General features: G+C 34.3%; 2 protein-coding genes across 4 annotated transcripts; both read right to left on the bottom strand.

Moving 5' to 3' along the window:
* Window positions 1–733: 733 nt before the first annotated feature.
* On the bottom strand, window positions 734–12,405 carry LOC105253915. 2 transcript variants are annotated; one of them, XM_011262275.3, is made up of 5 exons: window positions 12,066–12,405; window positions 6,570–6,733; window positions 6,046–6,209; window positions 2,765–2,933; window positions 734–1,868 (listed from the first exon to the last, which is right to left on the bottom strand). In XM_011262275.3, exons 1-5 carry the CDS (start codon window positions 12,075–12,077, stop codon window positions 1,676–1,678), a joined length of 702 nt encoding a protein of 233 aa, XP_011260577.1. In that variant the 5' UTR covers window positions 12,078–12,405; the 3' UTR covers window positions 734–1,675. The 2 variants fall into 2 exon arrangements, with proteins under 2 accessions (XP_011260577.1, XP_011260576.1); XM_011262274.3 differs by lacking the exon at window positions 12,066–12,405 and adding an exon at window positions 7,114–7,157.
* A 1,858-nt stretch (window positions 12,406–14,263) lies between these two features.
* Window positions 14,264–18,141, bottom strand: LOC105253916 (nucleolar and coiled-body phosphoprotein 1). 2 transcript variants are annotated; one of them, XM_011262277.3, is made up of 4 exons: window positions 17,942–18,141; window positions 15,759–17,396; window positions 15,392–15,478; window positions 14,264–14,437 (listed from the first exon to the last, which is right to left on the bottom strand). In XM_011262277.3, exons 1-4 carry the CDS (start codon window positions 18,041–18,043, stop codon window positions 14,282–14,284), a joined length of 1,983 nt encoding a protein of 660 aa, XP_011260579.1. In that variant the 5' UTR covers window positions 18,044–18,141; the 3' UTR covers window positions 14,264–14,281. The 2 variants fall into 2 exon arrangements, with proteins under 2 accessions (XP_011260579.1, XP_011260578.1); XM_011262276.3 differs by lacking the exon at window positions 15,392–15,478 and adding an exon at window positions 14,559–15,162 and having other exon boundaries at window positions 14,316–14,437; window positions 17,942–18,138.
* Between the last annotated feature and the right edge of the window lie 4,523 nt (window positions 18,142–22,664).

The raw sequence follows: 22,664 nt of genomic DNA, 5'->3' as shown, positions 1-22,664 counted from the left end.
ATAGCACTTAAGGGAGCCGTGGATGACACACCTCCTATCACCAGACGAATACCCAAGTTCTTAAACGTGCTATTTGCACCTGCTCGAAACCGGCTCGGGGAGGCGGTGAGTCTGAACTCGATCGAATTCCGAGACCGGATTCCGCGAAACTCCACGCGGTCGTCCACTGTCCCGATTTACTTTTTCATTTGCCGGCGAAATAAATGTCCTCCCAAGGTTTTTGGCATGAGAAAGAGAAGAGGACGAGAGCAGGGAGGATGGTGGCTCAAACCGTATTTGCACTTCTAGTGGACAGGAAGGTTTTGTACTATGAATCGATATTGTACAGATAGAATATGTATTGTTGTGTTTTCTGTCGGAGTATCGATAGATTATCACAGTCGAGCGAGTAGCAAGAGTAGGATATTTTTTATCATCTGTGAGATTTATTTTAAATGTGAAACCTAAAGTGGATATGCAAGTTATAGATTCTATCCTTGCTTTGGAATACTTAATTTGAATGAGCAAGAGGTTTATCTCTTCTTTATATAAACAAATTCATACATTTAATTTCAAATTAAATACTTTTTTTTCAGAAAATTTCTTTAAAATTGTTCCAAAAGAGATTTAATTTATATATTTATTTAATTTATATAAAAAACATTAATAATTAAAAATATTAATGATAATTTTATCTATTTTAAACATATATGAAACATCTAATATAACATTTTTTTACGATATTATTCGTCGCTCTATTTTATATTTTTATAGCAAGAAAATATTTACATAAAAAGGTAAGGCAAACATATAAAATACATGTAATAATTTAAGAAAAATAACATATGTGAAGAATAAATACGGTTCGAGTATTTAACGAATAGACTGAATTCGACATATTCGTCGAATTAGCCCAGAAAAGTACTCGAAAGTCTTGAAAAAATGTTATATAAATTCGTAGAAATTTATCATCGATGAAATCCATCAACTGCGGCAGTCTTATTTTCCATAGTTTGCCATTGTCAGATGATAGATTATCTTGTCACACATTGTAAGTAGTTCGTCCAGGTCTCATGAATTGTGCGTGAAATGCAATGTCACAAATACAATACAGAGACACTATGACGAAGAGTTCATTCACTAGAACTACTTCTTTCAAGAAATCTTCATTGTATTAATTTCGTTCTATAATAAATTCATTATTAGCCAGACTTTTTATTTCATAATTTCGTTTTGAATCCGTATGAAACATTTGACTTCCATTTCTGAAATTATGCATTTCTACTAATCTTTAAGATTGAAAAAATATAATATAATATACTGAAAAAACAGCTTGTAGAAATTTAGAAAGAGAAATATTATAATACAAAATCCATTATAATCGATCAAACGAAATAGATCACTTTATAGCCACGAAGAGCGGCGTCTTTTCGTAGAAAAAGGAGACAGATTTATTTGGTCCGAGACGGAATTAATTTCGTGCAGCGAACACATTTATCAGATTTCCCTCGAGAAATAAATCTAGCGTCGCATGAGCATCGATGAGATTGCCGAGCTATTCGAGGATCTTGGCGCTCGAAATCGCTCTATACCATTCTGATAAGAATGGGTTACGCGAGTTGTTTACAAGGAATCCCCTCGTTTCGGCGGAGAGACAGTCCGAGATGCTTGTGACACTTGTGACGTTTGACGAAGATTAAAAGCTCGGTACAGCCGGTAGCGTATCGGTGGACGAGCTCGCCGTATTCCTCGGCTTACAAACGCAACCACTCTCTACCAGCACGTAATCCTGGCCGGTCAAGGTCACTGGACCCAGAGGAATCACCAGAAACAGGTACGGCACATAGGTCTGCGTGCACTCACCGTGAACCACGTCGCATTCCTTCGATCTGAAACAACGACCGATGAAAGATTCTGGGTTCATTCACCGGACCGGAGGAGCTGTGTTTAGAGTTACGTTTACTCGAGCTATGATTCCACTCGAATACATAAGCATCGCTGACGTAACTTTGTATATAATAAATTTTATTATCGAACGAAAAAGGGAGATCTTTTCAAATTATTTTTTCTCATATTTAATATATATCATTATTCCTCTTTAAATGTGTGTATTTCAATGGACGATAAAGAGTCCGAAATATTTGTTGTATTCTGTTAAAAATTGTGAATGGGTCTTTAATTGCATTATTGATTCAATATATATCTTACATGTTTTATACTAGTATAGCTACATTTGAATCAACTCTCGGAAGAAATTTCGCGTAAAAAAGGCTTTAAAAGTAGGCGTATGTCGATCACGAACACACAGTCGTAAACCAGTTCAGCCTACTGTGCCACATTCGAATTAATTCAGCGAGCAGACGGCCCAGGTGAATTTCAATCTGGTCCGATGTCCCGCTGCTTTCTTATAAATCACTGTTTAAAATTTCGTACAATATATCGCGTCGATAAATATCGACCACAAATGAATCTCATCTACATAAATTAATTGCAGAAAACGTGATGTATACCTAACAAGGCGCCTATATAGAGTGTCTCAAAATAGTCGGATGTTTTACAAATAAATTCGCGATTTTCAATTTTTGCCTTGTCAAAATTTCCAGGCAAATCTACGAAAATACCCCTTTTGAAAAAATGAAAAAACTTGTCATAAAGTGAGCTGTCTGCTCAGAAATTTAAATAAATTATGAAATATCTGTTTTAGACTAATTTCAGAATAAAACAATAGACATTGATTACAAAAGTCCAGTCTCAAAAAATCTCACAATCGGTTATATATACTCACTCGCAAACTTCAAAGACAACCTGTTGGAGAAGATCAGGAAATTTCTGAACGATCGTTACCGGTTGTCCACTAGTAAGGCTGATACCGTACATAGGCGCCGTGGTGTTGTACCTCGTTTTGCAGAGTCTGGCGGGTGAACCGCAACTTTCCTTCGCGGAAACCGCACGGCCTGAAAACCCAGTGACGATTACTTCGCTATATAACTTTTTTGCCTCGTATAATGCGCGATTATAATATAACATACATTATGATACTTGACGCTGCTTATCATATTCCTTACATGCTATACTTTATAAGCAAATATGCTTGGTGTATAACGTTATTGTGGTTTATTGACAGCACTAGAACGTTAATACGGCATATTGCATATTGAGATGGTCCCGTAATAGTACGGGATTGGATGTGCAAATCCCCATGGAATTATGATTTAAAAAGTATCTTTCTAATAATCTAATAAGGCTCTCGTCTCCTGAGTAGTCACCGCAGCCGTATTGAAATCGTGACATCAGAAGCGAGAAATGACACGTTGAAATTTCTTACATGTCATTTTCAAATAAAAAAAATATTTAAAAAAAATAACAGTACAGATCGTTTTTTTTAGAAAACTTGTAAAATATTCCGAAAACTAAGTTTTTCTCTTAACAGTTAATAAATAGCTTTAAAATGAGTATCAAAGTAAGCGAGAAAACACATGATTTGATAACTGTTGAAAAGCGTGGAAAATGTTTTTTTACACAATATATTTCTTACTAAATTAGTTTTTGGAACATCTTATGGGTTTTATAAACATGTTATACATCATAGCACTAGTATAAAATGAATAATAATGAAATGCAAGCAAGCAGGAATTTTTAACGTGTTATACAATATATTACGTGTTATACAATATATTATTAATTGCACAAACATAAAAAATGCATTATTTGCAGATAGTTTATTGATATAAAAGCAATTAGTTGTTTCAAAATGTTTTAAAATTATTTTTTTTAATATATGCAATTTTATATAATTATTCGACTGTTTTATAAATACAGAACTGATTGTATGTCATTGTGTAGCAAAATTTAACGTGTAACATTTGCAATTGCAAGTTAACTTGAAATTTATGTCACAAATTTCTCAAAAAAGGATTAAAAGTAAGTATCAAATAGATCAATTGCATGTGCGTTGAATTGTGTTAGGTGATTTTAACCTATGTATAACTTATATATAAATGTGTATTTTTTTAAACAAAATAATCATTTTTTAAATATATGTATTTATATATGTATGTATGTATTTTAATCGCTCCAGGTAAATATCTCGAAAGAGAAAGAATATTAAACAATCTATTTGTGTGTGGCTGTCCTTATTTGTCTAAACTCTAATCTAATAATAAATTCTGAGGTCATACATGTGTGCTTTTTCTCTGTGTGTGTTTCACACTTAATGCTTGACAATATTCATTTAGTTTCACTAATTGACTGCTTTACTAAATTACTTCACTTATATGATAAATCTGATTCTTACCGCGTTTTTATTTTTATGTCGCAACCGTCAACTCAGAGTGTTTCGCGACGAATACTCAGAAGCCTTAGTTGCCAATTTGTTTCCATAATGTGCGAAAATTATTATTGTTCAAGTTTAAATTCGCTATTGTTTCGGGAAAACAAAGATGAAATTACAAAGAGTAAAAAAATTTGCTTCTCATTAATATAACTTTTCTTTATAAAATTTTTATAGAGAAAATCAAAAAGATTTTTTTCTGTATGACACGCGCATATATATTTTTAATTTTTAAATATTAAAATATATAAATATATAAATTTGTAATGGTTGATTACATGACAATATTATATTAATTTTTTTTGCGACAATGAATAATCGAATGATTAACATTTCCGAGTTATTGTCGATTAACAATTGACGTTGGAGCGAGATTCGCTCTCGGAATCAGCGGTCTTGGTCGGGGATATATCCCGAGGAATGTATGCTCGAAACGACGAGTAAGTCGTCGGCGGGTCCCGTTATGAACACAACGATAACTGTATTGGCCGGATAACACGGTGCCTTATTACCCGGTCCCGGAGTCGGTGCACCACCAACTCCGACTCAATTATCGAGAGGATAAGCTATCCTGGATACCTTGGATCGGAAAACTAATCGCGGATCGTCTCTTTGGCTGTGCAAATTTTGCAGAAACCCCGACGACGATCGGTCGGGGAATACGAAGCGATTGGAAGCGGGTTTTCGTGTCATAAGGACAGCTGCATAACTCAAGGCTGCAGGGCACCACGATCGTAAACGGTCATACATGCCGGTGATACCTACCTCTACACGACTGGCCGTTCTAATTTTCATGAAGGCCTCAAACGTCAAACATCGTGAACTTTTTCGAGACCTGCCGTGAGAATTGTGTTGTTTTACGCAGATATTGCAAGCAGGTATACGCGCGCGTCTCCCGAATAATTTGCATTCGCGGCGATTCTGCATCTGATTGAGAAAGTTTCGCGATAGAATCTCAAGATCCTATCTCAATTGAAAATTTATCTGTTTTGATTTGAACACAATGTTTTCGATAAAATTGTAAAAGATGTAATATTTACTTATCTAAATTCTGTTTACACATGTATAATAATTCAGGTGCTGTTATTGTCCTAATTTTGTATTCTTGAATGTTATCTATAAATTGCGTTCATTAAACTTTCAATTTTGAAAGTTTTAAAAATATTGATAGCATATATTGCTTTTTTCAAAATTAAAAAAAGAAATAGAATTATTATTTTTATTAATTTGTGCTATTCTTTATATTTTGATTAGTCATTCATCAAAGTCATTGCGATAATCGATAATTTGCAGGCTTTTTGCCTTTGTGAATAACAATTTTCATGCTCCAATAATATTTAATATCATTAAAAGTGGAAACTAATAATTTATATTTAACTGATATTTTAATGAACTGATACTTTAACTGGCTAATTTATTTGTTTACATACAAATAATAAGAGAAGCATAATCGATTTTACAATATATACAATTATACTTTCGTTCAATTCAAATATTAAAACGTAAACCGATTAACAGATGAGACAGATTAACGAGTTTACGAGCAACTTTTAATGGATTATAATTCTCTATAGCGGCGTTTATTTAAATAAAAATATCGCAATTCTCGGGCGCAAATGTGTCATAATATAGGGGGTCAATGAAACAAGATTAATGTTTCGCGCAGTTTGGAAGCGGCAGGAAACTCTGCGTGTTCAGATACGCGAAACACACGTTACGTTTAAACACGGGCTCACCGTTCCTGGAGTTTCCGGCGATGGAGTAGTCTCCGCGGGCCACTTTATAGTTATACAAAAGCGTCTGCCTTGTCCGTTCGGGATCAATCGTCCGTGGCTGATGCGATCGCGCGGTTCGACTACTGCCCGTCCAGAGATTCTTGAAGCTCCTCGATATCACGGTTCTGCAAGAACGGTACATATACCATCCGTTGCACACTCTCTAGAGAGCCATTACATCTTTTTCTCTCGTCTTACGCTCCCAATCGATTGCTATTCGAGAATATGATAACCTGATTCTTAAAATAAAGTCCAAGATCTCGAAAAATCACAAAATGATCAATATTTATAACGTTAAATATGTATTTTCAGTAGTAATAGTTTTCAGTTTGATTTATATTTGAAATTATGTTGATAACAGCTGATAAATAGCAATTGGTGACAGATTGATTAAATATATAAGTGTAAATTATCAAAAATTTAACATTCTTTGTTAGACTTGCTACAAATTCGCTCTAGTTAAAGGGATAAAACTTGTTACTTACGAAGGATATTGCATATTATTTGGTCCTATACAGTCATTCGGATCGGTGAGTGCATCGCCCCAAACATATTTTAGATCCAGGCCATTGCCCTCGCATTTCTTAGCATCGTATGCATGCGTAAACGCCGTAATAATAAGTATCAGACCGAGATACCTCCTGGACATCTGAAATCAAACAGAAAATACATTTTAGAAAACACACGTTTAAAATTGTTTTTAAAAGTTTTAAATGAAATAACAACCATACAAATAATTGAGTATGTTTCACGACGTATTCTTTGACGTAATATTTTTAAAGAATTTTTGTATCTATCCCTACTTTGAAAATTTGAGAGAAAAATCATCATCAATTATAATTATCCCATAATTTAAGTGCATAATAAAACTAATTATACGTGTATCTAAGTTTTAGCTTGAAACATAATGTTTCAAAAGCTGACAGATGATTAATTTATTATCTTGTACTGTCCAATTAGATTACACTTAAAAGTGATAGCGTGGATATTCTCTGCTAGATCTCATGTATAGATATTCCAATATCTCACTTGCAGAACAGTAAATCGCAAACGTAACATAACGGCTGCATTAAATAAAGTGATCGCACCAAGAGAAGCGCCGCGAGCGAGATCTTACCGGCAAGGCATTACCTTTTTGTTAATAAAGATTGATAGCTTTGATGATGCGAACTAATGCTGCGTCAGCATACGTAGGTAGAGTGACGCGCGAAGAACGCACGAGGGATCTTAGAACCCGAGTTCGCAAGAGGTCAAGAGCAAAAGTAAATGACACACGCAGGTGTGAGCATACTTTACAACCTGGGAGAAAATTCTACAACTTCTTCCCGCAATGGCTTCCCGAATCGAAGCAATTTCGTGAAACAATGAGTCATTACTTTTGACAGGTATTCTTCCGAAACTCTTAGAAAATTTATATATGATCAACATATAAATATTCTTATACGAAAAATCATTTATACTCCTCATGATAATAGCTATTGATATATTATATATATAATAAGCATAACTAATAAAGTTGAGCTGTCGGAAGAAGAGTATAAAGTTATTTTAGGTTTTCTTTAAATTCTTTAAAAGGTAATAAAAATTAAAAATATTTTAACCAATCTATTGTTTACTTATTTTTCTAAGACGTCATTTGAAAGTAATTACGAAGCGATTAGATTTCTTCAGAGAGGGAATTGTATAAGATTTTATATATCTTCGCGTATACTTTCGGCAAAAAACTAGGACTTTACGAAGGAGCGGATATAGTTGATTCCCGTTTGCAGTCAATCATATTTTCTCAATTATTGCGATACATATATCGTTCTAATTAATCCTGTTTACGGTACAAACACCACACGTACGCTTAGCGATAAGTAATTTGATGTAACGGATGATTGTCGGTTCGCATCAGAAAATCACCGGTTGAGGGGCTCGCCATCATTTCCCTCTCGGAATTCGCATCGAAAGGATTTCCGTTTCGCAGGTGAAGTTCACCGTGAAAAAAAATCGCGTTGACCAGTATTCTTTTTCCTTTCGCGACGCTTCGCACGTGAAAATCGCAAGGTTTGCGAGGGAGAGAGAGATAGAGAGAGAGAGAGAGAGAAAGAAAGAGAGAGACGGAGAAGAAAAGATAAAGAAGGAGAATAAACGACGAGACGAGAGAATGTGGATTAAGAATAATAATTAATTGCGATTGCATAATGAACCATATGTAGTTCGAGGTTTCTAGGTTGCTGGAGAACCACATGGAAATCCGTTAGACGCGCTTATGTGCTTGCTATTACGACGAGTGAAAGCGATCGGAAAGAAGCTTGTCGATCGCGCATTTTGATTGCGATTTTTATGGTGGCCGTGTTACTTACACGGAATAATAAGCGAGGATTACTTTTCAACGTTGATACGAATCTGGCGAGACGCAATTAATTCTGACATGAATTAAAGGCATTAACCGTCAATCTCACAGATCTGCTCTTCTTTAGAGAAAAGAATTTTTAGAAATCTTAAAAAAATCATAATGATGTTTGAACCACATTTTAAAATATCATGATGAAAGTAGGCCTATTTTATGAAAGTCTACTAATACTTTTATGAATTTCAGATCGACCAGTTTTTAACTTGAAAATATTCTAATTTCTAATCAAAATCTCTCTCTAAGTAATATTTTATAATGACCTTTGAGTGAAAAAAAATTTAAATCAAAGAAATTTAAAAACTTTCCCATATTTTTATTAGCTTAAAAAAACGATAAAGTTTTTTATAGTTCTAAAACTTGATTTTTTTCTAGATTACTTAATAAATCTTAACGAAAGAACTGTATACTTTTATTATACAATATTATATTTATTATATTTTTATATAATATATACTATATATTTATATTCATATTATATGTTATATTTTCATATTATTTATAATATTATATTTTTATTATGTACATATAAAAATATAATATTTTAAATAAAAAATTAAGTAGAATTATCAGATTTTTTCCGTACTATCGATGTTGTTATAATTAAACATTCCTAAATCGATAAAAATCTCGCGAAAATAATTTTCTGGCTCTCATAGAGATTGACTGACATTTGACGGGCGCACTTCAATAACAAGCCACAGAGAGAGAGCAAGGAAATCATTAGCGTATACCGTCCAAGGTTGGTCAATGGCCGTGACCATCGAGAGCGTTCACGCATTCGTCTGTTACCTCGGCAAATCCTTGATTCTCCTCAATCTCTCTCCTCAATCATGTATATCCGCGTAATCGTATAGCTTACAAACTCCTCGGATTGAGTTCCATTAACGATATCGAGAGAAAATTGGTACGCGCAGATCGATGGACCGTTACAACCGCGTGCTCAAAAAAGATGCTTAAGATGTATGTGTTGACGCGCTTAAAGTCAAGTCGAAAGAAAGATAATAATTGCCGATACGTGAATGAATCCGCGCGCAACAATCGGAGGATGATTACTCTCTCGTTATACGGAACGACTCTGGAACCTCTCCCGGATCCCGATTACTCTTTCCGTTCCATCGCTTTTGACATTATCCTCGTCCTGAGAGCAAAAATAACAAACTCCGATCCGTGTTTCTTTTTGCGGACGCGAAAAAGGCGCTCGATCAGCGCTCGATTAATGTTACGATTAATCAAAGTCTCGTCGGCGCTTCCCGGAGCGTGGGTTCATTTTGCAGGTCGGGAAAGGATCGATCGTACAAAAGAGAGAAAGAAAGAGAGAGCTAATTCGATCTCGCGATCTCTCATCTTCCGTTCCGATACGTCCCGCTGTATAACGTTACTTACTCCACCGTTGCGACCTTGCGGTTAATTAAAAGCGTTCTCACGCCGGCCGGCGCGATTCTCGGATCCGCGATGCGTCTTTTTACGGTCTCCTGCTCCGCCGTGGATTTTCGCACGAGAATCACGGGTGAGACGAGTCGAATATACGCGCTTCACGTATCTAGTTCGAATTAACGATACACTGGTTGGAGATTCCAAAAGAATCCATGGTTAATGGGAAAGAAATTTCAGTTATGGTCATCAGTCGGGATGTCAATGAATTGATACTTGCTATTGCAAGATTGCATTCTTTAATGTAATTCTTGGAACATCCAATAATTGAAGCTCTTTTATACACGTTTATTCTCTCTTTCACGATATTAATTAATAATCTATTTTCTTGCGCAAACACATTCGCGTTAGATAAACTTGCGAAAATTTCATACAATCCTTATATTTCAAAGCAGTTAAGGCAATATCAACAATTGCACGAATTATATTTGTGGATTTTTTGAATTAAATAATGTTCAATTTATAAGACAAAAACTTGATCGAAATATGCCTGAGTAAAATGATCAAAAGGAAGTGGAGTGACGTGCACGTGGGAATCATCTGAACTTGAGAACCCGCGATCGGAACATCTCCGCCGGCTTCACGCTGCCGGCGATTTCGGATGGGGACGCTGAGATTATTTCAAGCAAAGATTTCTCACGTCCTTCTGTAATCCTCTCTCGACTAGACATAAGAATATTTATTACTGATATTATTACTGATTAAATTAAAGCTGCCTTCTGCTTTCCTTCCTTATGTCACTATTTATGACTTAACATTATAGAATTTATTTTTTTCGGAAATGTATTTTATAAATAGATTATATATCTTTTTTTTCTATGTCATCTTGATGCAAATCAATAACTTATAAAATATCCTCTGCATTGCAAGTATAAAACAATTTTAACAATTATTGTGAAAAAAAAAATAGAATAGCTGAAGCTTGAAATTTTTTTTCCTTTATTCTTTGTGTAATTTTGTCAGAAAGAACTTGATGTATGTAGTTCTTTGTGACAATTTTTCGTATAATTTCTCTTTTTTACAGTAAGGCATGATAATTATAATTATTAAAATATATTTATATATAATTATAATTAATAAAATATATTTTCGATATCTTCGCAAAATTTATTACAATTAATTGTTATTAATTTGTTAAGAAATATTCAATTTATACCTATTTTTTTATCAATTTCCAATAACTTTGATTTATATTTATTTTACAACTATTTTTTTCTGCAATTAATGAGAAGTTTAAGGAATGAATTTACGCTTTCATCTGCTTTGAGAAACAGATGGTCCATACGCTTCAAGAAATCTAACGGTAACGTTGAATCGTCCAAAACGTCGTTTCTTCTTGTATGTAAGTCGGATTTTATCGAGGATACTTAGGTTTACTTATCCTTTTACTCGATAACGGTATACGTGTTTCGGTGATTCATTTCGTGAATAAATTATTATAACTGTCGTTTCGCGCGTGAGATTGAAATTAGTTCTTAATCTCGCTGCTGATGTTATGTCAAATGAGCAGTCGCATATTTCCTTGTTCATTTTACAGAACTTTTTTTTATAAAAGTTAAGTAGAAAAATAAATTGCATCAGATGTAATGTATTTTTGACATTAAACTATACACTTTTAACAATTAACATTAGCAAATTCTTGTCTAAAAAAAGAATTAAAGAATGTAGACTTGATTTAATCTAGCAAATCAATATTTTACCCAGTATCAGTGAAATATAGAAGAAAATATATAATTTAGCTTCATTTTGCAATTTTTCTTGTTGCTGATTATATCGACAAGAAGAATTTTCGACCAGTATTCTTTGGGAAAGCACGATTGAATTGTAATTTCGAATACCTCGAGAACAATTCGCAACCTGCAGCTGCATAGCTAAACGTCACGCATTTTTATGTCTTGGATAATAAATTTTAAAAGCACCCGGCCTCAAACCTTGCACCGCGTTTTAATCCTCTTAAAGCGTTTCAATACGTCTGACTTCGCGTAAACTTCAATCGCGAGGGATGTTTGTGACCGCCGATCTATACACGGAAACTTAGATCCTGATCCACTTTTCTCTATTGTAAACTCGAGACGAACGAAATTTAATAAATTGCGCAGAATCGATGGTATTCGAATGACAATTTTTAGAAAAATTTTAATATCTTACTCACCGTGAGGAACATTTGTTTCAGCTTGTATTACAAGTCCTTTCTCGGCCCGTCCGGCGACCTCCACGTTACATTAAAATCGACCGGAATGTCCTCGAGAGATATCGGGTAAATGTAAAAAAAATATATCGAAAGAAAATATGAAAATTGGAGCACACGAGTTTCTCGTTCTATCTCTTTCTCTGTCTTTCTCTCAAGCACCGTTCATGTCACTGCACCGGATGTGAGTGTCGAGTGAGGTCGAACACCTCCGTCCTCACAGGTGGATGTCCAGAGGTTGACTGTAGAATCGTAAGTAACCGCTCTCTGTGCTTGAGCAGCGAGCCGGGGCGAAAGAGGGGATCTCTCTTTCTCTCTGGCTAGGGATACTGGCCCCTATTCTGTCTCTAAACTTTTTTCCGCCTGCTGATGAGGAAGGTGATGATCCGGTGTAAAAGAGGGTAGCCTCCGCTGCGACTCCTTTTCTCAGGGAGGTCATGCAGATCGGGCAATATAGAATAATTGAAGTTGCTTTCGTAATTATAGAAACACTGAGGGAAAAAATCCTATAAGTTTCAAAAAATTAAACAATCAATTGTCAATTAATGAGAAATTTACTGATTGATATTATTTAAGTATTTTGCTGATTTTTTAATATTAAAAAAAATGTGAACATTGAGAGACAAATATCTAACGCTTAACACGATGAGAGAAGTCCTCATTTGATAAAATCTTCCGATATAAAAAAAAAATGAAAGAAACTCTCAAGTTTTCTTAAATAATATCCTGTATAGAATCTTTTATATTGAAAAAAATCGTAAAAGAGAGAGAAAGAGGAAGATCTTTTTATAAAAACTGATTAGATATTATGTATTTACCATTTCTAAATCCATTTTAAAAATTGCGATAAGGTAATTTAATGCAATTTTTTTTATATCCCATATAGAACACAAGACATAATGAGAAAATCCAATATATTTCTTTGATATTTTTATCATTACTATATTAATATCTAATAATATAATATAATAGCTATATAGTATAAATGCACATGTAAATAACATGAAGACTTCAGTATATTTATACTCGAAAAAAATAAAATTAACTTCATTTTTTATATATGTCGCTCGTATATAGAGAAGATACACAAGATATTCCTCTTTTCTTAAAGCTAAAATTATTTTTTTTATATATTTTATATATTATATATATAATTAGCACAAAAATCATAGCATAGTGTCCTATTGCATAGAGAATTTTTTAAATTTCACTAACAATTAAAACACATTGAATAACAATATTGAAACTTATTGATTCCTATCTCTGGTAAAATCGCAAACTACATTTTATGTTCATAAATTTTAAGCTAAAATTTCAAAGGATAGAAAGACACCATAAATCTGATAAATCTATCCGCGTTTTAATAGTTATTATCTTATTTTTTGTATGAATGAAAAGACGAATAAATAATACTGATTAAATATTATGTTCTGATTCATTACTGTGTAGAAAATAAATATTAAAATCTGTGTAAAAATCTATTGCCGCCAAATATTTACAAAGAAGCTTCATTTGATAAAAAATGCTTATATAATTTAGTATTTATCTTATCATATATTTAAAAATATATTCTCGCGGTATTATTAGTTTTATGCAAATCAATTTTTTGTCATTAAAATTAGATTTTTAAATAATTTACAGAGATGAACAAAAATCTTTTACGAATATCAGCGATTGTGAAAATATTAAATTTTTTATTTTGTATAGATTGCACACACAGTAATAAAACAGTAAAATGAAACTTAACTACTTAAAGTTTCTTGAATCGAAAATTCATTAAAGACGTATTAATAAAAACTAAAAATTGCTAGAAAGACATATAACTAGACAAACTTTTTCTTGGACTGATAAAATACATATTGTAGTAAATATTGCCAATTTAAATTGATCAGTTCAATCTAAATTTAATTATATATTGTGTATATTAGGTTTTAGGACAATCTGTATAGAATATATCTTATATCTATATTTTAACATATACATAAAATAGTTGTGAATGTTTAATCAAATTTATCATTATTTCAGAATTTTCCTAAAATTTGCAAAACAGCTGTCTTAAACGATACCTCGATACAAATGTATATGATAGTCAGAGTATTTTTTTTATCGTCTTACGGATCTAGATATAATAATAAATATGAGATAATAAAAGAATTACGAAATGTGGATGTATTAATTGTTTAATCCTCGAATTTAATGGAATTAACATGTGTATCTATACGCCCGCCGCGATAACTACCGCGTTTCTTCTTTTGTTTTTCATGCCGGAATACCTTGCCCTTTGTATACTTCAATACTTCATTAGCTCGTTCTCCCCATGACCCGCGCGCACCTTTCTGTTGAACAAGGAAAACAAAAATATCATACATTTAAAATATATACATTTACTCCAAATTTCTTCGCAGATTAAAGTATATCTTCTAATATCTAGTAATGCAATTGCGATTTGTCTCTTACCTTTATATACAATCGTATATAGTATTTATTGTTAATCATCAAAAGTGATTTTTTTATTCTGAGGAGGCGTATTGATATCAAAGGATTTCTTCTTATCGAAACCGCCTTTGTCGCCTTTAAAACCTCCCCTATCGCCATCTCCGTTATCACCCCACGATCTCCTCGGTTTATCGTCTCCACCCCAAGACTTCCTACCCTCGAAACCGCCTCTAAAACCACCGCCGCCGCGGCCGCCTCTAAAACCGCCACGACCTCCTCTAAAACCGCCGCGACCACCATCCTTATCGTTACCGTTGTTCCAACGTCCGCCCCCCCTGTCGCCAGCACCATCCTTATCGCTACTGTTGCTCCAACGACCCTTATCACCCCCGTCGCGATCGCCTCTAAAACCGTCGCGATCGCCTCTAAAACCGCCACGTTCTCCTCTAAAACCGCCACGATCTCCTCTAAAACCGCCGCGTCCGCCTCTAAAACCACCGCGACCTCCCTCATCGCGCCCTCCCCGGAAACCACCTCTACCACCTCTACCTCCCCTAAATCCACCCCTGAATCCACCTCGTTCCGAATCAGATCTCCTAAAACTATTATCGTCTTCTTTCTCGTCCTAAAACAAAAAAGAGGAACAGGTCAATCTCGCCCATATTGTGCAAAAATATATCATTATAAAATACAATTCTCTTTTCTTTTTTGCTCTTATTAGCCACAAATCGTAATATTTCGATAAACTTTGGTGAATGCACGGAAACATAGTCTCGCGAGCATGGTCTCAAGCTTTCGTAAAAGGGGCGAGTGACCTGTGCCTCTCGGACTGTGCTCGGTTTCCGAGCATTTACCTTTGCTTCGAAGGAATTATTAGCCAATTTGGGATCCAACTTGACCTCGTCGCTTCTTACACGTTGAAATGTGGCGTTTGTCTTTTTCTAAGTACAAAATTATAAGGGGTAAGAGAGCGATTTTTTTACTTAAAAATGCTTAATTGCTGTATAGACAAAGTAATATGTACTCTATACATTATAATACTTAGAATGTACAATTTCATCGAACATGCTATGATAAATCTGCATATTTCGATATATTCAATAAGCAAACGATTCTTGTCAAGAATCCAGAATATACAGATTATGATCATTTTTTGTTCAATTTAGTTTGCTTAACCAATGAATGCTTTAAATCGTATTTTGCGTAGACATAACAACATACCTTGTTACTTTCGTTCAAACTACTGTTAGCTTTCACGAAGTTATAATTATTTTTTGCGAATTTTGCAGGCGTTTCTTCCTCATCCTCATTTGAATGTTTTCTTTTCTGTGTTTTGGCTGCCATCTGAACTTTTGTTTCCTCTTCTTTCTCCTCGCTGGAATCTGAATCAGAATCGCTTGACGACTTGTTTTTGATGGCAGCTTTTGCTGGTGTAGGTTTTGCAGTTGGCGTTTCGTCTTCTGAGTCATCTGAATCTTCGCTGGAAGATTCCTGCTTCTTCGCTGTTTTGGTGTTAACGGCTGATTGTTTCGGGATTATTTTTGTTGCTGGTTTCTTTTCTTCCGAATCATCATCGGAATCGTCATCCGAATCTTCACTTGACGATTCTTTTTTCTTTATAGAACCCTTGTTAATGGTATTCTGCTTAATAAGAGCTGGTTTCTTGATGGGAATCTTATCTTCGCTGCTCTCTTCACTTGAAGAAGATTTCTTTTTTGTAACAGCTGCAATTGATTTCTTAGCAGGTGGCTCTTCGTCGCTACTATCTTCGCTCGAAGATTCGTCTTTGGTAACTGCTCGCTTTGTTGGCGCTGCTTGTTTACTGAGAGTCGGTTTTTTTGGCGCAGACTCTTCTTCATCGCTACTGTCTTCACTCGATGATTCTTTTGGTACCCTTCTTATGTGCATTATCGGTTCATTCTGTGGCTGCGTTTTTGGAGTTACACCTGCTTTTGGTGTGGATGTTTTATTAGGAGTGAGAACCGACTTTTGCAGCTGCGCTTTTGGAGGAATAGCTGCTTTTGGTGTGGATTGAGTTTCATCCTCGCTGCTCTCTTCGCTCGATGAAGATTCTTTCTTTTTAGCAGCAATTGATGTTGGTTTCTTAACAGGCTGTTCTTCTTCGCTGCTACTATCATCACTTGAAGATTCTTGTTTAGCAAGTGCTGGCTTCGCTAGTTTACTGAGAGCTGTTTTTTTCGGCGCAGGTTTCTCTTCGCTGTCCTCACTCGACGATGACGATTCTGGTTTTGTAACCGACACCGATGTCGGTTTCTGTTTTTGCAGTTGCGCTGTTGGCACCTTGGCTGTTTGTTTAACAGTTGATTTTTCATCTTCCGCTGAATCACTAGATGAATCAGAGGATTCTTGTTTCTTGACACTTTGTTTTTTAAGAGCAGGTGTTGATGGCTGTACTGGTTTACCTTTAGATTGCCTATTTTTGTCATGTTGAATCTCTTTTGAATCTGCTTTTACAAAAGAGGTAGATTGCTTTTTGTTTGTTTTTGCTTGCGTTATCGATGTTTCTTCCTCATCGGAACTTTCATCCGAGCTTCCTTCTTCTTGTACAAAAGATATTTTTGCTTTTGCTTTGTCTAATATTTTTTTAGCTGGCGTTTCATCTTTACTGGAAGTGTCTTCTGAAGAAGATGCTGTTGCTTTTTTAAGCGATACTGTTTTAATTATTGATTCTTTGCCATTGACTCGTGCAACATTTTTCGGTGTTTCTTCTTCGCTTTCTGAGCTTGAATCTGTACTACTCTTCTTATTTGGTCCAATTATAGTGACTTTCTTAGGGGAATTCTTTTGAAAATGCCTAAATACTTCAAATATTGTTGGACATCCTCTCGATAGACCAGGCTAAAAATCAATAAAATAATTTACTTTTTATGTTGTTACAACTAAATATCTTGATTCTTAATAAGCTGATATCATATTAATTTATCTTCTTATTAGACTGCTCTCATATTACATTCTTATATGCAATTATGTTAGATTAAAAAAGTGAACAAAAGATCTTTCCCTGTTTCATTCCAAGTTTATGATGCAAGTAATAAAATTTTCAATCTATAGATTTTATTTATATAAGATATTACAACAAAAGTAATTAAAGTTTGGAATAAGAAAAAGAAAAGATTTTAGGAAAACTTGACTACAATTTCAACGCGTCCGCAAGGTTACCGATATCAAAATTGCGATCATTAATCGCGCGGAATATTTTCGAGATTATAGCAGTTAAATCGACAACAGCGTAGGATATAGCGGACGATGAAATAATCGAAGGGAGGAAAAAGCACGTTCGGCGGGCTGTGTGCCCACGTGGTGCAACGAATGGCGGCAATGAAGAACCGCGTGGTAATCGGCGACGATGACGCACATCGTCGTCGAGGATTCTCAGTTCTTACCGCATTTGTCTTCTTCTGAAAAACTTTCGCCAACGAAGCGTCCTTTTTCTTCAAGTAATCGTATACGAGTCCGGATACGAATGTTTCGTCCATGTCGCCCATAATGCCGAAGAAAAGTCCTCAATTACAACCGGATTCTCGAACGCTCGTTGCTTTTTCAGACCGTTCCTCAACTTGTGCCGGCTTTTTGTATTCGTGGCGCTGCCGTCGTTTAACCACGATTCATGTAATAGATAGAGAGAAGAATGACCGCATTCAGTAGAGCACTAGGGGTACGTTCCAAAACGCAAGTAACCGAGGAAAATTTTACTCGATGGCTGATTCTAACCAATCGGAAACGTTTAAAAGAGTTTCGAAACGGCTATCGAGTAAAATTTTCCTGGGACAGTACGTTTTGGAACGTACTCTAGAAAAGTAGGTATTCTCGTCCGCCATTTTTCTTCTAATTGAAAGCATGAAAGATAAAGGGAGCTTTCCAGCAACGACACAGGTATCATTCTATCTTCTTTCAATATCAGTAAACAACAAAGATAGAATGATATTCTGTGTTGCTCTGTATCGTTATTGGAAAGCTCCCAAAGAGAGAGAGATTGTAAGGCCGGGTCTACAATAGGCAATTTAAGCTTTAAGCCTTAGGAGATTGACCAATCACAGTCAAGTATGAAGAGAATACTCGACTGTAATTGGTCAATTTCTTAAGGCTTAGAGCTTAAATTACCTATTGTAGATCGGGACTAAAGGTTATTGACGTTTGACGTATAACGAAACATACCTTACCTTTCATGCTAGTTATTTTTAGAAGAAAAATAGCGGACGAGAATACTCATATTTATAGAGCCTTAATATGAGTTTCGTCTCTTTCTATAAAGCCTGCTTGATTAGTAAAAAACATCGACATATAGAACCAACCAATCAGGCTTTATAGAAAGAGACGGAACGTGAACTCATATTATCTACCACTCACTCTATTCGTGCGGCTCCCCTTCCCCTTTTTTCAGCAGTCCATTCTATATATCGATGTAATTGACCATGATTAGTTTCTACTTTCAGATCCGGCCAATTAGCGCCGAGTTACATCACAAAATCTAGTAAAGGCCAGATCTGCAATAGGTAATTTAAGCCTTAAGAGATTGACCAATCACAGTCAAGTATGAAGAGAATACTTGCCCGTGATTGGTCAATTTCTTAAGGCTTAGAACTTAAATTATCTATGGATACTTTCTGGCTGGTATTCATAGTCCGATCTTATATTTAAGATCGTCTTAAGTCTGGTCCGAGGTTGACTTAAAACCTCTTTCAACCAATCAAATAGCTGCGTATCATTTCAAGCTCGAACTTAAGACGATCTCAAATATAAGATCGGACTATGAATACCGGCCTCTGATTCACATGATGCGTATGAAGTGACAGAAAATGTATAAGGGCCTCCGCACAAGGTGTTCCGTATCGCATTACGTTACGTTATGTTGGTTACGGACGGCCAAATTGAGCAACGCGATTGGTCGAAACCTTACTGTTATGTCTTATGGAAAGTGTGTGCTATAGCCTTGATTTGCGAGTGCGTGTAAGCTACATTTTCTGTCACTTCATGCGCATCATGCGTGAATCGGAAATTACCCTATTGTAGATCGCGACTAATGTTGAGTCCGCTGAATGCGGCCAATGAAAGACTCCGTGGCTCGCTTTTAAGCCGGATCTACATTGGTTGCATCGTAACGTCGCAAGTCGTAAGTCGTAGGCAAATTGACCAACCATAGTCGATTATTTCAAAAATAATCAATTATGATTGGTCAATTTGCCTACGACTTATGACTTGCGACGTTTGCGACGTTTACGATACGACAAATGTAGATCCGGCTTTAGGGATGATGTCTGAAAGCGACGCGCTCTCTGTGGACAGAAACACGAACTATGAAGTTAATTTCACGAATGTTTTCAGTGAATAACACATAATGCGCACAATTTTTGGTTGCGTTCTATGCTATGTGCACATTTGTTGTAACGCAAAATGCTTATGTATATTAAATAAATTTCTAATCTAAATAAGTCTTGTGTGGTTTCTCTCTCTCTTTCTTTTTTCTCTTTTTCTATTATTAATATTACCTAACATTACATATTAATTATACATATCGTCCATCATCGCTATCACATATGATGGTTTTTAGCACAACGATTCACTGAGTTATTACAACATTCACGATTTTAAAATAAAGTATAACATAAAAAGTATTCTAGTTTATTTCTAAATATTAAATACTATAAATATTAAAATTAAAATAAAAAATTAATTCAAACAGAAATAATTAAAAAATAATTAATTATATAATAGTATAATATAATAACTATTATAAATAATACAAGAATTACTATTTTAATGATAGATGATTAAAATCAAATATATTTCATTCATATTGCTTTATCATTTTAGTTGACAATCTAAATACCAAATTATATTTAGATTGTCAACTAGAATGATAAAGCAATGCGAATGAAATACATTTAATTCTAAATATCATTAAAATAGTAATTGTATGTACGTTTAAAAAATTTTAATTATTACGCGCCATTTACTACATCCAGGCGTCAATGATCTTTCTTTTTTTTATGAATAATTATTATTTCTAAAAGCCTCGTTTTTTCTTGCATATATTTAAATGGTGTCATGTTTGATATTTGTTATAAAAGCTCATTAAAATTACTTTCGATTAAAATATTTGATATTTGCTATAAAAGCTCATTAAAATTACTTTCAATTAAAATTACTTTCGGAAAAAGATAAGTTAAAAACAAAAGCATGTCAGAGTTTTAAACACACAATATTTACTGAGCTATTTGTTTTTATACATATATTTTGTATATTTTTGTATATTATTTTTGTTATTATATTTTGTTTATTTTTTTATACACGATATGAAATAGATTCTACAGAATTAAATTCGTTTTTTGACGCGCGGTAATAAAGATTAATTACGCAACATTTATTATTAATAATAGATATGCAATAATAGAATTTAATAAATTTTATATAAAACGTAAATAATCGAGAATTATGTTCAAAGAAGGACAAACGTTTCGATCCGATTCTGAATCATTTTTAATGTCTCACAAATTACAAAAAAAGAACGCAAACATAAAGCAAGGTCAAATCAAGAAAGAACAGATGGTCATTTCAATGTATTACAGAAAAAAGAAGGGGGAAAAAACGCACAATCGCATAAAGATGGTGACATTATGAGACGCACGCATAATTTTGCAAATAAAATTCTATAAATAGCATAGATAGAAATCTCACAAAAACGATAAACTATTATCATTGGACGTGGTCTCATTATTTACCAACGTTCCGACCGATTTAGTTATACGAGATATTTCAAAACGTTAGCAATTCCTTAACAAAAAAATTAACATTCCTTACGGGGAATTTCTATTCGCGATTAATCTCGTATTAAATTCTTCATATTTTAAATTTAATGACATCATTTATAAACAAATTTTCAGTATCCCCATGGGCTCCCCTCTGTTTCCAATATTAGCTGATATTGTAATGCAGGATCTTGAGGAGAGAAAGCGATCTCCATTCTTGATTTACATTTCCCTTTCTATTTTAGATATGTGGATGACATAGTTTTAGCAGCTCCTTCCGCTTTTTGTCAAAAAATTCTGCATGTGTTTAATTCATTTCACAAACGATTATAGTTTACTTGAAATTGCGGATGAGAATACTCTTATTTTTTTTTATGTTTCTATCATCATTAACAATAATTTTATCGAATTTGACTGGTACCATAAACGTAAACGTACGTTTTCAGAGAAGTTTCTCAATTTTTTCTCCCAACATCTGATCTCACATAAAAAAAGAGTTATCATTGGCTTGACTGACAGAGTGTTTTATCTATCACATCCTCAACACTATGAAAAATATTTTCTGTTAGTTATTAACATTCTTCTGTCCAACGGTTATCTCCTGAATTTTATTTTCAATTCTATCATCTGCAGATTACGAACGCTCATTTCTAAAAACTTTTTCCTGACAGTTGTCCTCCTAATTCCTCCCTCCCCTCTTCCCCCCTTTTCCTCCACGTTTCTTTTTTATCATTCCTTACATATCAGTCATTTCTGATAAATTCCTTTCTGTTATCAATAGTTTAAAAAAATCAGCGGCCTTTGCTGTGCGTAATAAATTAAATAATTTCATTAAATTACATGAAGATCCTTTACCCAAATTTAGTCATTTTAACATAGTTTACAAAATTAAATGAAATGACTGTTTAGCGTCATATGTAGGTCAAACCAGCAGACAATTAATTACGATGATCAAAGAACACAAGGCCAATATCAATACAGACTCTCAGCTCAGACTCATTATCGGTGATTTCTTCTCAGACTTTCTTCCCAGACTTTCTGGTCATAAGTTTGATTGGAATAATATCTTAATTTTGGATGAAGAACCTTCCTACAGAAGAAGATTATTTTCTGAAATGATGCATGTTGCGTGTCAAAACAATGGCATTAATGTTCAGATTGATACAAATCTCTTTGACAAATCCTATTTTCTAATTATCAATAAATTTTCCCAGCCTTAGAATCCTGTCTCTTTCAAATTTTTTTTCCTGTGTTACCATCTTCCTGTTACTGCCTTGAGTTGCTTCGCTTTCGATTCTTGTATCCCTCCTTATTGTCACGTTAACCTCAGTTGTCACAGATATGTCCTCGGAGTCAGTTC

The sequence above is a fragment of the Camponotus floridanus genome, unplaced genomic scaffold, assembly GCF_003227725.1.
Source record: "Camponotus floridanus strain SB8 unplaced genomic scaffold, Cflo_v7.5 scaffold21, whole genome shotgun sequence".
Taxonomy (NCBI): Eukaryota; Metazoa; Arthropoda; class Insecta; order Hymenoptera; family Formicidae; genus Camponotus; species Camponotus floridanus.
The sequence above is the reverse complement of the archived record's forward strand: the minus strand, read 5'-3'. Positions and strand labels throughout refer to the sequence as shown.

Bases quoted from the DNA above. Each gene is read 5' to 3' on its own strand.
- LOC105253915 (XM_011262274.3), bottom strand. From the start codon at position 7,143: ATGTTACGTTTGCGATTTACTGTTCTGCAA. The intron at 6,210-6,569 runs GTAAGTAACAAG...CCGTTCTTGCAG, and splicing joins AATAATATGCAATATCCTTC to AACCGTGATATCGAGGAGCT. The intron at 2,934-6,045 runs GTGAGCCCGTGT...CTGGGTTTTCAG, and splicing joins CGCCGGAAACTCCAGGAACG to GCCGTGCGGTTTCCGCGAAG.
- LOC105253916 (XM_011262276.3), bottom strand. From the start codon at position 18,043: ATGGGCGACATGGACGAAACATTCGTATCCGGACTCGTATACGATTAC. The intron at 17,397-17,941 runs GTAAGAACTGAG...ATTGATTTTTAG, and splicing joins TTCAGAAGAAGACAAATGCG to CCTGGTCTATCGAGAGGATG. The intron at 15,163-15,758 runs GTATGTTGTTAT...TTTTTGTTTTAG, and splicing joins GTTTGAACGAAAGTAACAAG to GACGAGAAAGAAGACGATAA.